Source organism: Protopterus annectens, chromosome 11.part0, assembly GCF_019279795.1.
Source record: "Protopterus annectens isolate FY-2018-M chromosome 11.part0, PAN1.0, whole genome shotgun sequence".
Taxonomy (NCBI): Eukaryota; Metazoa; Chordata; order Ceratodontiformes; family Protopteridae; genus Protopterus; species Protopterus annectens.
In genome coordinates this window covers 989,034,476-989,050,972 of record NC_056745.1, presented here as the reverse complement: position 1 = coordinate 989,050,972, position 16,497 = coordinate 989,034,476, and the positions used below count along the sequence as shown (strand labels likewise).

At 44.4% G+C, this 16,497-nt stretch overlaps 1 protein-coding gene across 2 annotated transcripts in view; it reads right to left on the bottom strand.

The window, feature by feature from the left end:
* ATP5F1C (ATP synthase F1 subunit gamma) overlaps window positions 1-16,497 on the bottom strand; it is a 325,104-nt gene that overhangs the window by 256,542 nt on the left and 52,065 nt on the right. For both annotated transcript variants that reach the window (XM_044088363.1, XM_044088364.1), the window contains exon 2: window positions 16,029-16,063. In XM_044088363.1, the coding sequence (XP_043944298.1) occupies window positions 16,029-16,047 (19 nt within the window). In that variant the 5' untranslated portion in view covers window positions 16,048-16,063. The remainder of the gene's footprint in view (window positions 1-16,028; window positions 16,064-16,497) is intronic.

Sequence of the window (16,497 nt, the reverse complement as noted above, 5' to 3'; positions counted from 1 at the left end):
TTGGCACCAGAAAGAACCTGGAGTAGATGCCTGATCTGGATTGGTCTGGGGACACATGCTGGATGGCTCTTTTTCCTAACAGCTTTTTTATTTCCAAAGCCGCGGCCTCCCTTTTAGTGGGTGGGACATGTGGGAGGCACCTTGAGTAAGGGGGCTTGTTTATGAAGAGGATTGAATAGCCGCTTGATATTATCTAAAGCACCCAGCGATCTGTCGTGATGGACTCCCATTGAGCCAGGTGCCTCGAAAAACGCCCCTCGACTGCCTCCAGAAAGGAGCAGTCGGGCAACCCCTCAGGGCTGCTGCGCGGGTCGGTCGGAAAAGGGTTCCAGTGACCTGAAGTTCTTCGGTCCCCCTCTGCCTCTGGGCCGGCGTCCACCTTGTCCCCCTCTGCCCCTGGGGGAGAAGGAGTCCTGAGTGTTCCGGGCCTGCTGAGATTTCCGGAACCACATCTTCTTCTGCCCTCACTGGTTCCTGGAGAAGGACCTTTGAAGGGTAGAGAAGCGGATTCCGACGGCTGACAGCATTTGCCAGTCTTTCTCGCTCTGGACCAGCATATCGCAGATGGTCGACCCGTCAAAGGGTGCATTTGCGAAGGACGCCTTGAAGGGTTCTGAGAAATTGCGAAGTCAAAGCCAGGCATGACGCCTTAAGGCGATACCAGACCCGCTAGCTCTAGCGGCTCCCTCCGTACCATGGGAAAGTAGCCGCATTGAAGTATTAAACACTGACTCTTGACAGTGGCCATATGAGCCGAGAAAGTCCATTTATCCTCGGCCGACATGGACTCTGGGGGAGACTCTGCGTACTCTTTGACCAGGTCTCGCTGCAGTCTGATAACATGGGCCAAGTAATTCAGCGCGCTTATAGAGAAGGTAGCTGAAGCAAAAGTCCACTTTCCAATACGGTCCATTGCCTGAGACTCCTTGTCAGGGGGATGGACAGAAGAACTTTCCTGGGAAAGTTCCTTTTTGGTGGCCGCCGCCACCACCATGGCATCAACCGGGGAACCCTTGCTCCACGAAGCTCTGTCTGCAAGGGGACTAAGAACCTTATCGGGCCTTCTGTGTATCTGATCTACAGTGTCTGGCTCCTTCCACTCCCTGGTGGTAATCAGGTCGACCAGGAGATCGGATGGGGGGGGGGGGCACCCAAGAGGTAGATGGGCCTGTGTCGAACGCCTCCAGGAATACAGACTCGCCTCAGCGTTTTTGGGTGGACCCTCCCCCTTTGGCAGAGTATTTCCATAATGTCACCAAAGGAGACGTCGTCAGGGGGTGATTTGGGGGAACCCTCCCCTTCCTCCAAATCGGTATCCTCGGTGAGGGACTCAGGGAAGTGCCTCCTTTTCCACAGTTGTTTGTGAGGGACCTCCTCGGGGGGGGGGGGGGCTGTCCAAGGGGGGCTCACCAACGGATTCATGTTCCTGCAGGGGAACAGGCTGGGGCGTCAACGACACAGGCTGTCCCTGGGGGGACTGGATGATGGAGGACAAACTGAACTGCGAGGGAGCAGGGGCAGACCATGAGGAAAGAGTGAGGATCTCCATCCTCCAGAGAACCCTCTCCACCACATCGAACGCCGAAGGGGAACCGGCCTCTAAGACAGGTGGCTGGGACCCTCAGATCCGACGATGGGATCGGTGGTGGAGCAATTGGACCCGAGAGGATGGTGTGCTCCGACCGCAAAGGAGCCGAAGACACACTCACCCCCACCCCCCCAGATACGATGCCCAGCTCTCAGCTCAGACAGCTTGGATTCGAAAGCGGATCCGATAAGCTCGAGGGCATGGCCGGCGTCAAGGTAGTAATAACCATCGCCGCTAACCCCCTGGCTGTGGGGCTCCTTGGATCCAAAGACTCCGAAATCCGGTGGTGAATCGGAGAAGGAGCTATCGGGGCGAACAGTGGAGCTGAACCCCCCCCCCCGGAGGGGGGGGGGGGCAGCAACACTCCCATCTGCAGCTGAGTTTGCAATAATCGACGCGTCATCTGGTCCATATCTGCCTCTGAGATATGGTGGGTAGACCTGGAGGAAGTCGCCGAAGCCGGCCCGACGACAACCTTGAAGCTGGTCGGGTCTCCTCCTCCGGCGAGAAACGTGGCGAATGGAGCAGAGGGGAGGAAGGCTTGGAAACTCTTAATGGAGAAGAGACAACTTTAGCAGGAGGGGCCGAGGGGTCCAGTTCGGCCTGCCGCCTGCAGCTTCTTTCGCTCTCTCTCTTTTTCTCTCTCTCCCTTTTCTCTTTTCTATCCTTCTTGGCCTCTCGTTCTCCCTGAGATAAGGTGGGAAGGCGAGTCCCAGACAGGAGAAGAGGGCCGGCTGGCTGGGCAGCCACAGCCGCGGCTGTCGCTACAGAGGGAAGGAGAAGAAGCTGATTCGGCAGGTAGAAAACCAGCCAGAATCAGCTTGTTCCTCCTATCCCGTAAGGCTCAGGGGTTGAAGGCCGCACATATCTGGCAGCCCGAAGAAAGGTGCGGAACCCCCAAGCAAATAACTCACGGAGTGTGACCATCTGCTGGCGACAGCTTATGGCCACACTCAGAGCACTTGGAAAAAGTCACTTTATGACTTTCAGCCATACTAAGAAAACACACACAGAGACACACGCGTGTACCTGAAAGAGGGAAAAGGGGCCTACTAAGGGATGGACAATTACCAAAGGTGAAGGGGGAGATGAAGGCTAGGGAGAATGGAAACCCGAAGAAAGGTACTAAAATACACACACACAAAAAAAAAACTGGGCTAAAAGAGAACGTTTGTAGTAAAAGATGCTACACTTGCCTGGAGCTCGAAGAATCCCGTGTTTGGCAAAGCCACGGCATACGAGATCTGAGGATTGGAAGGAGGTTGCAGTGTAGTATGGGTAAGGGGGAGGAGCTTGGAGCTCAGATCTTTTTGCTTGGTATGCTGCTGGCTCGGATCAGTGTCTGATCCGAAACCCACAGGTTGCTGATCAAATGAAGTTAACTACTTCAGATACATTGTTATACTAGTATTTAGTGAGAAAAGAAACCGTAAAAAAAAAAATTCTACTTTATTATTATTCTATAATATTTTTCTTTGAGTTGATTCTGAGCCGTGTTACTAGAACTTCAAAGTTGTTATCATAAGGGTATTTGATGGGTAGGTATGCTTAGGTTATCTTTGTAGAAGATTGCAACCCTGCCACTGTGTACGCTATAACCTTGTGGGAGTAGGTCTGGGTCTCTTATATGGGGTTTTAGCCAAGTTTCTGTTGCTGTAAGAATGCCTGATGAGTATTGTGCAATGACTGCATGAAAGTCTGTGATCTTGTTAACTAGGCTTCTAAGGCTTCTAAGGTTCATGTGAAGAATGAGAAGGTCTGTAGTTTTAATATGAGGAAGGGGTAGAATGGTTGCCATGGTGGTATGTTGTGCAATATGTGGCCCAGGATTGGGGTGTATATCATCACTACAGACAATCTGTGATAATATGCATGCATGTTTGTGAATCTGTGATAATACACATGCATGTCTGTGTGACAATTTGGAGAGTATGTGAAGGTGTTTGCTGAAATTGTTAGAGGTACTACTGACAACTACATGCTTGAAGAGGAAGTATGCAATAGGTGTATGGTTGTACAGTTGGGGGGAAGACAGCAAGGTAGGAGAGTGATGAGTGGATGGCATTAGTATAACAGTGTGGGGCTATGGACATGTTGTATCTGTAAGTGACTGCAGAACAGTATGCAGACAGCAGTAGTATAGAGTGTGGGCAGCAGAAAGAGCATGGTGTGTATTCTTCTTAAAAAGGCAGGTTACCTGGACGGTGTGATGAAGATACAGGGGAAAGAGGTGTGTTGGTGCAGTGTGGTGAAGTAGCATTATTAAGGACTGCTGCAATTAAGTTGTGTGAGGAGCGGGAGGAGTGTTACAAATAGTGTGACTGGTTAACTGAGTTGTGACTGGCAGATAGAGGCTAATTCTTGATTGGAGGAAGTTAGGGGAGTGGTTAGCATTGGAATAAGTCTAGGTGATGTAGGGGTGGTAAATTTGTAAAGGACTGCAAATTCTGAGGCATCATATTTCCACCATGATACAAACATCTTACAAGAGGGTACAAGACAAACGATTGGTGCTAAAGTCACGAAGTAAAGGTTACTGCCAAGAAATGCACTACAGTGCCTTTAGGGAAACTGCCACCAAATCTAATTATGCCATCAAGAAGGCAGCCCTAACAGCTGACCCGATAGTCTGGGAATCTAGGAACATACGTATTCAACAAATCTGGACTTTGGCCAAGGCAGGAAGAAAAAACATTCTAAGTTACCCAACTTATAAATAAGGGCATGGCATCCAGGTGCAGGAAAATCATTGTGCCACTTTATTAGGCCATTATCAGACCTATATCATAATACATCTGCATTTGATGAAAGTGGGATTAAGGAGTTCAGAGCATAGCTTCAGGTAGTGGAAGTAATACTGGGTATGTCTAAGTCACTGTAAAGTTTCTATACATACATTAAGAGAGAGTGTAGATCCCACCATCTTGGATGGCCTGGGGGGGTTAAAACTAGCCATTGTGGAGGCAGAGTACAATGTAGACAGGAAAAGGTGAGGGAATTCCCTTACTGTTTGAGGAGCTGGAGTATCCTTCAGTTTCTCAATTGTGATTCCTCCAAACCTTGAGGATAGAATGAGCAAGGAGGAGCAGATGGAGCACCGCTTCAAGAAATGGGCTCCCAAAAGCACTTCAAATCAATTCTGATGAAATCCCTATGGAAAGGGAAGAAAGCGCTCAATCATTTTTATTGTTTTTTCAAATAAAGTGTCAGTGGTGAATCCAACCTCAGCAGTGTTTCTTTTGACTTTACAAGTGGATTTTGGCACTGTTGGACTCAGTTATTACTTGTAATTATATGTAGTTGCTTATGCAAGAATTGGTAGGATGTTTCTGTATGAAGAAAAAGAAAGACGAAAGAAGTTGGTTTGGTGTGACCTTTGAGTTGATCAATTAAGTAATTAACTTGCAATTAAACAGAAGGGAGGGTGTGTCATTCACTATACAAGGCATGAATTTTATCTGTGGTTTGTCTGAAGAAGTCTGGTTACTAAGCCAGATGAAAATCACTTCACGTGTATTGTTTGTTTTATATATTTTTTTCATATTAAAGCGTGGAGCTCAGTTGTTTGCCTCTCAGTGGTCTTTGTTAGCAGGGAGTCTCTGGTGACTGGCTGCTTTGGAACAGGGAGACCTGGATTTAAGGATATTTACTGTATCCAGCAAATGATTTCCTTTATGACAAACCTTAGCAATGGGATATGTAAAGACAAGGGATGTTTGTGCTAAGACCAGAGAGACTTCAAATACCAGTGTATCTTTCTCACATCAAGTGTTGCCAGGACTATCATGACAATCGTAGATGCCAAGAAACCCAAAATCCTGAGGTATTCCCTCACAGTAACCCAAGTTGGTACGGAAAACCTTAGAAATAAATCTAGATGCAGAAATCCTTTTCTGTGAAAGAAGACCTCTGAACTCAGGTGTCTGGTGGACACCCCAGGAAATAATCCTGTGTGAAGCAGCCACAAATGTTATTTTGGAATCCCAGCCTGTGTAATGACAGAAAGTGGGACCCCCAATATGTCCAATGGTAAAGATAAAAATGGTCTCTCCTTCCTGGGAAAAACAAGCACCAAAAGACAGTAAAAATGTAAGGTCTGTAAGTGTTACTTTATTTCTGTTAAAACAAACACACACACACACACACACACACACACACACACACACACACACACACACACAGCCAGCCCCCCCCTCCAAAAAAATTTTCTGCACAGAATTTTTTTTAATACTTTAAACAACTTTTAATCTGACAGGATAAGAAAGTGCTTCCATTTAAGAAGTTTTAAAAGTCTGTTAAAACACAAACTCCTAGCTTTTAAATAACTTTCATGAACAGGAAAATGTTAAAGAATTTTTTTTTTAAAGGAAGGTCTTTCCCTCGAAGGGAACTTTTATACCCAGCTAAGGAACAGCACAAGCAGACTGATCCTCAAAAGCCTCTATGAGCATACTATTCGCTGAAGGACTTGCACCCAAACCTTTTTATTCAGCTCCGCTCAAGCTGACCAACAGTTTATAGTTCTTTGTAAAAGTACGCACAGAGAAAGTTGCGGCTTCTACAGTCCAACCCTTTCCCAAAAGGCCATAGACAAGTCAAGGCCCTGGTAGAACGAGCCTCGCCACTGCTTGGAATAGTTCTGTTGTGGTGGAAGAAAAAGTAATAGCCTATGAAAACCATTTGGAAATAGTCTGCTTTGACAATGGTAGTCCCTTCTTACCTTCACAAGAAATGAACCCTTCACCAGAAACAAACAACTTATCAGAAGTTCTGAAAGATTTTATGTCAAGTTAGTACCAAAGTCACAGCAATCACAAATCTGCTTTTCACGTGAAGATCCTCAAGTCAGAGAAGCTAGTTTAAATGGAACAATTGTTAAAAACTCGTCTTAACACAAAATTAAGATCCCAAGGCAGAGCCACAATTTTTCTGGGATGCTTCTCATGTAGCATCCCTTTCTAAAACATTTTCACATAAGATTGAACTGAAAAAATGGGATTCATTTGCAGGCATGCTAAAATGGCTGACAAAAAGACTCAAAGAGGAGTAAAACAAGGCACAGGATAATAATGCAAACAAATATTATAAAACCAGAAAAGAACCAACCTGAATGGATAATGGTCATTTTACTGGCACCACCTAGAAAACCTTTACCCATTTGCTTATACAGGATTTTCTAGCAGAAAGCTTTCTTGCCTGCCATTAGTACCTGCTGTAGGTCCTCAGGAAGATGCTAACATCCTGGCAGTCAGTTGCAGTTTTTTGGGGTCTGGATGTATTAAACACCCTTGATCTTGTGCAAGTAAAGCTTGTTGAGAAAGCTTGTGGTAATTGCCCACGTCCAATTCCACAAGAAGGTGGAAATACTGTTGTCTAGGCCAGGAGGAACAATTATCACTGGGGAGTCCTCACAAATCTTCAGAGAGACACTGGATACCAACGGAAAGGGTGAAAAACAGAGGAACATTCCTGCCTAAGGAAGAGAGGCATCTGTCTTCCAGGCCTTCTTGCATAGAGTCCTGGAATAAAATGTTGCCAGTTAATTAGATCTATGATCTACCAGAGGACTTCCCAACAAACAGATCAAAATCTTGAAATCGCCCCCCCCCCCTCAATTTTGTTTTCATTCTTGAGAGTCTTCCTCAGTCTTAATTAGCGTTTCTGCTGTACAATTTTGTTATGATGGAATGTAAGGTGCCTGCAGAATGAGACTAAGTTGTGAAGCTATATCTTATGCTAACACAGCTAGTCTTCATAAGGTTAAGCTCAGATTCCCCCTTGACTGTTTGAAGAGGTCCAAGGGACCAAAGATCATTCAGAAAAGTGGGGAGCCTTTAAAAGTAGAAGCATCTCATGTTTGAGTGTTTTGGTTGGTCTTTCTTGTCCCAAAGACCCCTGCACTTTCATATCTGTTGGTACTGTTCCACAAGCAAAGTCTGAAGCATCTGTTGTGACTGACTGCTATGCATCTTAAATGTAGGTTTCTAGAAAACTCAAAAGTGAACGATGGGGTAACAGGTTGTGAAGTGATACATTTTACTTGAGCACCATCACAAACTGACTCAGGAAAAGAAAGAACCGGAACTGGTTTCCAGGAATTTTTTTTTCTTTGGCACCAAAAATACTAGAGTAAAATACTTCCCCTAAATGAGGAGTAACAGGCTCTACTATCCACTGATACAGTATATAATGTAAGACAGGAAGAAAGACAAGTGTTTGGTTTGGTGAATAAGGAAGAATTCCATGGAGAGGAGGAATTTCCTCCCACTGCCACCGGAACTGGTTTCCAGGAATTTTTTTTCCTTTGGCACCAAAAATATTCTTAAGTAAAATACTTCCCCTAAATGAGGAATAACAGGCTCTACTATCCACTGACACAGCATATAATGTAAGACAGGAAGAAAGAGAAGTGTTTGGTTTGGTGAATAAGGAAGAATTCCATGGAGAGGAGGAATTTCCTCCCACTGCCATATGTATCCTAGATGGATTACATTTAGAACTCTGCCAATGACAGAAAAGGTGATTTACATTGTCAAGGTGCACATGCATTTTGGGGGGGGGGGGAATTTTCATTCTTACTTAACAGTCCTTTATTTTCAGGTGGGGGGGGCTGCTTTCTTTTTGGAACTTCTCTGCTATTGCCTTTTAAACATCTGCTTACCATTATTATGCTGAGACTGTATCTTTTGTTTCTTGCCAAAATTAGAAGAGCTTGCAGAGAATCCCTTGATGAATTTAGAGGGGGGGGGGGTGAAAAAAATCTTCCCAGAATCAGTTTACCTCTCTCATCACACTTTGATAACCATCTGCAGCAGGTAAAAAAAAAAAAAAACGATCTCTAAACAAAGCAGAATTCAAAAATTCATTTTTGACATCTAGGAGGTTCTGAGATGACAGACAGGCAAACCCCTTCAAAACAGTACTAGTGGCAATAGCCTGCCTAAACATTCCACATTTACAATTAGCCAGCTTTAATACAAGATTGACAATTCAGAATTCTAAAAATCAAAGTTGCAGAAACCCCCCCCCCCCAAAAAAAATGATCAATAGTTTTACCATTCTTGTCAGAAGGATTAGAATTTAACAAAATGTTTAGTAGCAGTTGGACCAATTAAAGCTAAAGCTGCCAGGTCAGGCGTAAAAAAAAAAAAATTGAAAGACTGAGGTATTTGTAAAGTCTATCTGCTTGGGAGAATGGGTGAGGGTTCTGGAAATTCCAGTTGGAGCAAATCATAATATTTTCTAACGGACTGAGAAAACTCTGTATTCTCCCACTTAAAACAATGGTTCATTCTGGAAAAAGTCTCAAAGACACAGTCCCACACAGGCAGAATCAGATTCCAGAATGTGAATCAGGACCAGGGGAGAAAACACCCTTCAATATTCCCAACACAGATCAATTCTTGAACCTCTTCAGGGAAAGAAAAGTACAGTTTTGTACCTACCATAAATGTAGATGTTCGAAGATCCACATTGCTGCAGTCCTTACACTTGGGTAGTCCGCTGTCCTCGGTCGGCCCGAATATCAAAGTATTAGGTCGGTCAAGGCGCTTAAAACTGACATCAGGACGTCAGGGTACAAATGCGCATGACCGACGTCATATCCTCAGTCTTTTCTTGCCCCAGATGTCAGAAGGCCCTAAAAAGAAAGGCTAGAACCAAAAGACAGCAAAAAACCAACTAACCACCCCTGCACCAAACATATTTACAATATTTACAATATATACACAACCCAAACCACACAACCGCCTCTAACTACAGAGGGGAAGGAGGGAGGGTAAATTGGACTGCAGCAATGTGGATCTTCGAACATCTACATTTATGTTAGGTACAAAACTGTACTATGTTCTTCATCTCACATTGCTGCAGTCCTTACACTTGGGTAGAATCCCAAAGCAGAGGTAAGGGAGGATGGCAAAACTAGAAAGCATTAGGAGCTGCCAAAATGCCCTGTAAAATTGCAGTGGCAAAACCAGCCCTAGATTTAGAGTAAAGTGGAAGGTGGTAATGCTTAGAGAAAGTATGCACTGAACTCCAAGTAGCTGCCTCCAAAATATCTTTAGTTGCCACCCCTTAAAAAGCTGTAGAAGTGGCAGTAGCCCTAGTGGAATGAGGCCTAATCCCAGCTGGAATCTCCTTACCATGATGGGAATAACAGAAAGCAATACAAAACCCAATCCACTTAGAAATAGTTTGTTTTGACACAGGCTTGCCCTGAGAACCCAAAGCAAATGAAACAAATAACTGCTGAGACTGCCTGAACCCTTTAGTTCTGCTCAAATAATATCGCAACTGCCTGTGTATATCCAAAGTGTGCAAAATCTTTTCCCCTTTATTTTGGGGGTTTGCATAAAAAGTAGGCAAATGAATAGTTTGGTTTAAAGCCACACTAGAAACCACTTTAGGCATAAAAAGGAAGGATTAGTACGCAAAGATACCCTATCCTTATGGAAAATTAAGAAAGGCTCAACCGCCATAAGGGCCTGTAATTCAGAAACCCTTCTCGCAGAGGTAATGGCCAACAAAAAAGCAGTCTTCCATGATAAATATTTCAACTCGGCAGTAGCTGCAGGCTCAAAAGGTTGTAGAGTGAGTTTCTCCAACACAAAATTGAGATCCCAAGCAGGAGTAGGAGCTCTACGTGGGGGTCTTATATTCTTTGCCCCTCTAAGGAATTGCTTAAACAAAGGATGAGAAAACAATGGTGGGTCACAGTCATAGTGAGCAGAAATTGCTGCAGTATGAACCTTAATAGAAGAGAAGGACAAACCTTTGTCCAGTAACTCAGTAAGATATTGAAGAGCCACACTTAAATTAGGCTTAGAAACATCAAATTCCTTTGCTGTACTCCAAAATAAAAATCTCTTCCATTTATCTGCGTACACTTTCCTTGTACTAGGCCTTCTGGCCTCCAAAATAACATTCAAAACTTGCTGTGGAAGCTGAGACCCTCCAGGGTTTAAAACAGAATATGCCAGGCTGTTAGATGTAGAGAGTGAAGTTTGACATTGAGTAAATGACTGTTCTCCTGAGACAGCAGGTGTGGAATCGAAGGCAAAGGCCATGGAGGCTTCCGTACCAGACTTCTCAGTAATGGGTACCAGTGCTGTCGAGGCCAATCTGGAGCTATTAAAATCATCTTTGGCTTGTCCTGTCTGACCTTCAGAAGTACCTCTGGGAAGAGAGGCAGAGGTGGAAAGGCATACACATGAAGATTGCTCCAATTGAATGAAAAAGCATCCACTTTCCAAGCTGTGGGATGAAACCTTTTTGTGCAAAACTTTGGCAGCTGGTAGTTTAGTGGAGAAGCGAACAGATCTATGTCTGGAGTTCCCCATAACACTGTCAATTTCTGAAATACATGAGGATCCAATTTCCACTCGTGGGGATCCATAATTTGTCTGCTCAACACATCTGCTAAGGAGTTCTGTGCTCCCGGCAGAAACCTTGCCTGAAGATTCAGCTGTAAACTGAGAGCAGTCTCCCACAAAATCATTGCTTGTCTGCATAGAGGATAAGAATGTGTTCCCCCTTGCTTGTTGATGTACCAGATGACAGTTGTGTTGTCTGTTAGAACCAACACCTGCCCTGGAAGAAGTAAATCCTTGAAAGCTATTAATGCAAATTGGACTGCTAACATCTCCTTCAAGTTGATATGTAGATGTTGAAGTCTGGCAGGCCACGTGTCTTGTACCCACTTTACATTTAGATGAGCTCCCCAAGCTTTGTCTGAGGCATCTGTCGTTAGAATCTGACTCGCCTCTGGTCGGGTCACAGAGTCCCTTGTTTAGGTGACATTCCTGAGCCCACCACAAAAACTCCTTTTGAATGCAAGGTATTATCTGAATGACAGTGTCCATATCTTGGCAGTGCTGTGTCCATACATTTTGAGATACCATTGTAGCTTCCTCATATGCAGTTTGGCATTGGGAAGCACCAGAATACAAGATGCCATGAACCCCAAGGCTTGAAGGACTGTCCTTGCAGTCAGCCTGGACTGATGAGACAATTGATGGAAGTAAAGAGAAAGATTCTTTTGTTTGTCCGGGGTCAAAAAGGCCATCTGGGACGCTGTATTCAGTCTCACACCCAGAAAGCACATGTCCTGAGAGGGTACTAGACTGGACTTTATTTCGTTCACAGAATACCCCAGGCATCTTAGCACTGCTATCACATACTGTAAATGATGAAGAAGTTCGTCCTTTTCTTGGGCCAGAATCAGGCAATCGTCCAAATAAGGATAGATCTGTATTCCTCTTAGCCTGAAGAAAGCTATCACTGGAGCCAGAACTTTCGTGAACACTCTGGGCAGTAGATAAGCCAAAGGGCAATGCAGAGAACTGATAATGAGAAGTCCCAGCCCGAAAACGCAGATACTTCCTGCAACTGAGCCTGATAGGAACATGAAGGTAAGCCTCCTTGAGATCCAGAGTCACCATCCAGTGATCTTTGCCCAGCAGAGGCAAAAGCTGTTGTAACGTCAACATTTTGAACTTGGGAATGTCCAGATATGTGTTGAGGATAGATAAATCCAAAATTGGTCTCCACGTGTTCCCCTTCTTTGGTACTAGGAACACGCGAGAATAAAATCCTAGGCCCACTTCTGGTAGAGGGACCGGTTGTATGGCTCCTATTTGAAGTAGCAGAGAAATTTGTTTGTGAGCCTCTAGTCTTTGCTGAGGAGGAACGTCTGGCATGCCTTTGAAAGGAGGCAAGGTATAGAAATAAAACTTGTAACCTTGGTGTATGATATCCAATACCCATCTGTCTTGAGTAATCAAACTCCAAATTTCCTTGAAGAGTGCCAACCTTCCTCCCAAAGGTGCTGCCAGGCAAGAAGGATCTGGCAGCTGAAAAGGTAGGTCATTGGGCCTGTTTACAAAAGGACTGGCCCCTGCCCTCACCCGAAGACTATGCAGGTGAACTCCCCGTTCTAGGTCTGAAGGAACTCTGAGCTCTGCTCCTACCACGTCTAGATCTACCCCTAGACTGAGAATCATAAGAAGGATACGTCCACCCCTTAGCAGGCCAATTCCTACTAAACTTCGGAGGCTGAACTTGCAAAAAATCTTTAACAGCCTGCATAGACTTAGCCTTGTCTTCCATTTTCTTCAAGACTGACTCCACAGGTGAACCAAACAACACATCAGACTGTAAAGGAGCATCCAAAATCCTTGTCTTAACATGGTCAGATAAATTCTGATCCCTCAGCCAGGCGTGCCTGCGAAGAACTGAACCAGTGGCAGCCACCCTAGACGAGGCCTGTACAGCATCAAAACCACATTGTAAAGAATGCTTACCCACCTGTTCCGAGACATGCACCAAATCTTGTAATTCTTTACACTCAATGCCTTCCGCCAGAGCATCTACCTTAGACTTCAATTGAGAAAGAAGATAGTTTTGATATTTCAACATGTGAAACTGGCAATTCAAAGCCCTCATAGCTAAGGTGGAAGTATAAACTTTCTTTCCCCATCTATCCGAAGCTCTGGCCTCTTTATCTGGAGGAACCGGATTTTTTACAACAGAGGCCTTGACACCCTTAGGTCCCTGACTAACAGTTTCTGGGTCCGCCCTAGGACTCTTATAAAGATATTTATGAGCCTCAGGCACCCTGTAATACCTATCCGGCTTAACAGGAGCAGGAGGCAAAGAATCAGGATTAAGTGAAGCCTCTGCAAACATCTTCCACAACATCCAGAACAGGTGGTATAGCCAAAGGCCTATGCTGGGGTAAAAGCAAAAATTCCCTAAGCCTTTTCCTGGAATCAGAGAAGTCCTGACCTTCCCACTTAAAATGTTCTCTCATGGAATGAAGAGTCTCTGAAAAAGAAAAATCCTCTGGAGGAGAAGCAGAAGGAGTCGAATCATCTGCATCAGAATCAGAATAAGGAGAGTACTCCTGCAAGTCTTCAGCCGAAGACTCAAACATCCGAAGCCTGCTCAAAACTCCCTAACTCTGGTTCCACCCTAGGCCTCTTATCAGGAGGGGGCAAAGAACCTCTAATCAAAGTAATTAAATCTTCTGCCATTTTAAGCATGTGCTTCTTGGGCACAGATCCTGTTGAACTAGGAGTGACACCAACAGAAGCTAAACCTGGCCTGCCTCTGGGAGAAGCCTTGGAAACAGAAGGAGAGGGCCTAACCACCCTAGGAAGGGAGGGGAGTACAGTAACCTGAGAAGCCCCTACAGCCTGACCTGCCTCCTGAGAGGCCACATCCTGCAATAACAAAGTCTCCCCCTGGGACTCCAGAGAAGCCTCTGGCGGAACCACCGGTTCCACTGACGCCTCTAAAGAACCGGCGTCCGGTACGGACGACTCTTCTTGCCTGGGTTTAGCTGCTTTGTCTTTGCGCTTCTTCGAAGAAGCGGGAGTCGGAGCATCCGACGGCATATTATAATTGCACCGCTTCCCGAAGACCAACCTGGCACAATCTAACCTTCGCTTAATAGTGCGCTTATTGAACTTAGCACAAAAGCGACACCCAACAACGTCGTGCTCAGGCCCCAAACAAGGAATACACAAAGTATGATAATCCCTATGCGGTATCTGCTTCCCACAAGAAATACAGTTATTCACTTTTTATGACATCCGGTAAACCACTGTACCAAGAAAATCCTAAAATATTTCCCAACACGGTACTTAGCCAACTTTGACTCGGTCTGAAACTCCGAATTCGAAAAATTTCAGAACGCCGAACGGCACTTGCAACGCTGCTTCTGCATCGGACCATGCGGCAAAAAAGACTGAGGATATGACGTCGGTCATGCGCATTTGTACCCTGATGTCCTGATGTCAGTTTTAAGCGCCTTGACCGACGTCAGCCTAATACTTTGATATTCGGGCCGACCGAGGACAGCGGACTACCCAAGTCTAAGGACTGCAGCAATGTGAGATGAAGAACATCTTCCCACTTTCTTTTACCAGAAACCACTTTACAACACAGGACAATGGCATGCACAAGACCCTGAGCCAATCCCAATAAATTACTCCTGTCCAGAGCAAATGATATTGGAGAAGATAAAAGTGAAGTCTTCTGTCTCTTTCTGTGAAGAAAATTACGGCAAACAGACTCAGTATTGCCAGCATCAACTTGAGCACATTTGCGCCAAGCAGGGGCACATTCCCTGCCCCTTCTCCTATGACCAACAAGAGTGGGTGTCCCCTGACCCTTTTATGTGCAACACCAAAGAGATCCAAAGAAAAAAAAGTGTGATCTGAGCAGCAAGCTTTGGCCATAGCACAGTCACAACTTGTGGATGACACACATGACCATCCTGCGGTGGTGGCAAAGGCTGCTTCACCTTTTTCTGTCTGAAAGGGACTGGTACTTTGCCCCATGGTCAAGAAGAAAATGGTGTTTGCTTCCCAGGAAAGCAAGTCAGTATAAAAAAAGGAAAGTAGTAAAAAAGGTAACTTCTCTCCACACAAATGCAGTAAAAAGCTCTTCAACCACTTTCCCCATCCCTAAAATAACAAGGGCTCCAAAGAAAGTGGTTTTAAACAACTCTTAACCACAAAAGAGGCGCTCTCCAAAAGGGCTCTTCCATTTAAAAGTACACAAAAGGCATGAGACCGGGAAAACACCTTTTCCTAGCATAAATGTACTTGTTTCCTCACAAAAAAGTAACTTTAAACAAGGTTAAAAGTAATGTTGAAGTTCTTTCCCAACAATAACTTATCTGCACAGAGCACTAGCCGACAACTGATCTTTGAAAGGCCATAGAGGAGCAACTCTTCTCAGTGGCAGGAAAGGTCTGTCTGTAGGACTTGACACCTAAACTAGTTCAGCTTGAGCCAACGTTTTGGGCATGTGGAAAGTGCTCTGAAGCTTTGGAAGCTTCTATGCTGGGTACAACCCATACAGCTTGGGGGACTGCAGCAGTGATCCATACAAATACCAAGAAGTAATTCATAGCAACAGAACTGCCACACACACTTTGGCATAAACTGCCACCACAACTTTCAAACTATTAATACAGCTAACCATAACATTCATCAAAACCAAGAAAATGGCGCCATATAACAACATTTCCCTCTCCCCTAACAGAGAGATTGGATTTCAAGATAAAAAGGAACTAACTTACCTGTCACGGATATTCTAAGGAGGAAGAAGGGAAAAAAAAGGAATAATGCACGGGTCTATTCTTACAGAGGCAACATTGCATGAGTGCAGAAATCTAGAAATTTGTTTAACCATATCCTATTGTACTGTGGAGCCAGAGAGACTGCCACAGCCAGGCAGATAAATTACCTGCACATATTACATACCAACTCTACAGGTGAGGAAACTCCAATCTCAGATCAAGAAATCTGCTCTTTCTGTAACAGGACTTTACGTTTAAACAGTATGCACAGCAAGTTTACAACTTTTTCTTTTATGGACTGAAGATTTCCAACAAGAATTTTTTTTCAAAACATAAAAATGAAAAACTTACTATCCTTCAGTGTTGCCATATTTCTGACCTGGATCCTGTAAAGCAAAAATAGACATTTTAGCATGCTGCAAACAAACACACTATTCTAAAAGTTTAAGCAGCCCAAACCAAGCAAAGACAAATGCAAATAAACAAATGTGCATAAAACATGGAAAGACAATAAGAGCACAAAATGAAACCAATAATCAGACCACCAATACACAAACAGGCTGAGAAAATCCTTTACTTCCAAAACGATATAATATAAAATCCGTGAACACAAACATAAAACAAGTATAATAAGCGCTTTCGTCTGGCCGTTGCCAGACTTTTTCAAACAGTAAGTCGTCATTTCCTGTTGAATTAAATAGTAGCGTTGAACTAGTACATTGTATCCACTTAAACATTAAAGGAACATGACATTGGTATGAATATAAATATAAAACCAAAATATACATATTAAAAACATTCAGCACTCTTGATATAAACT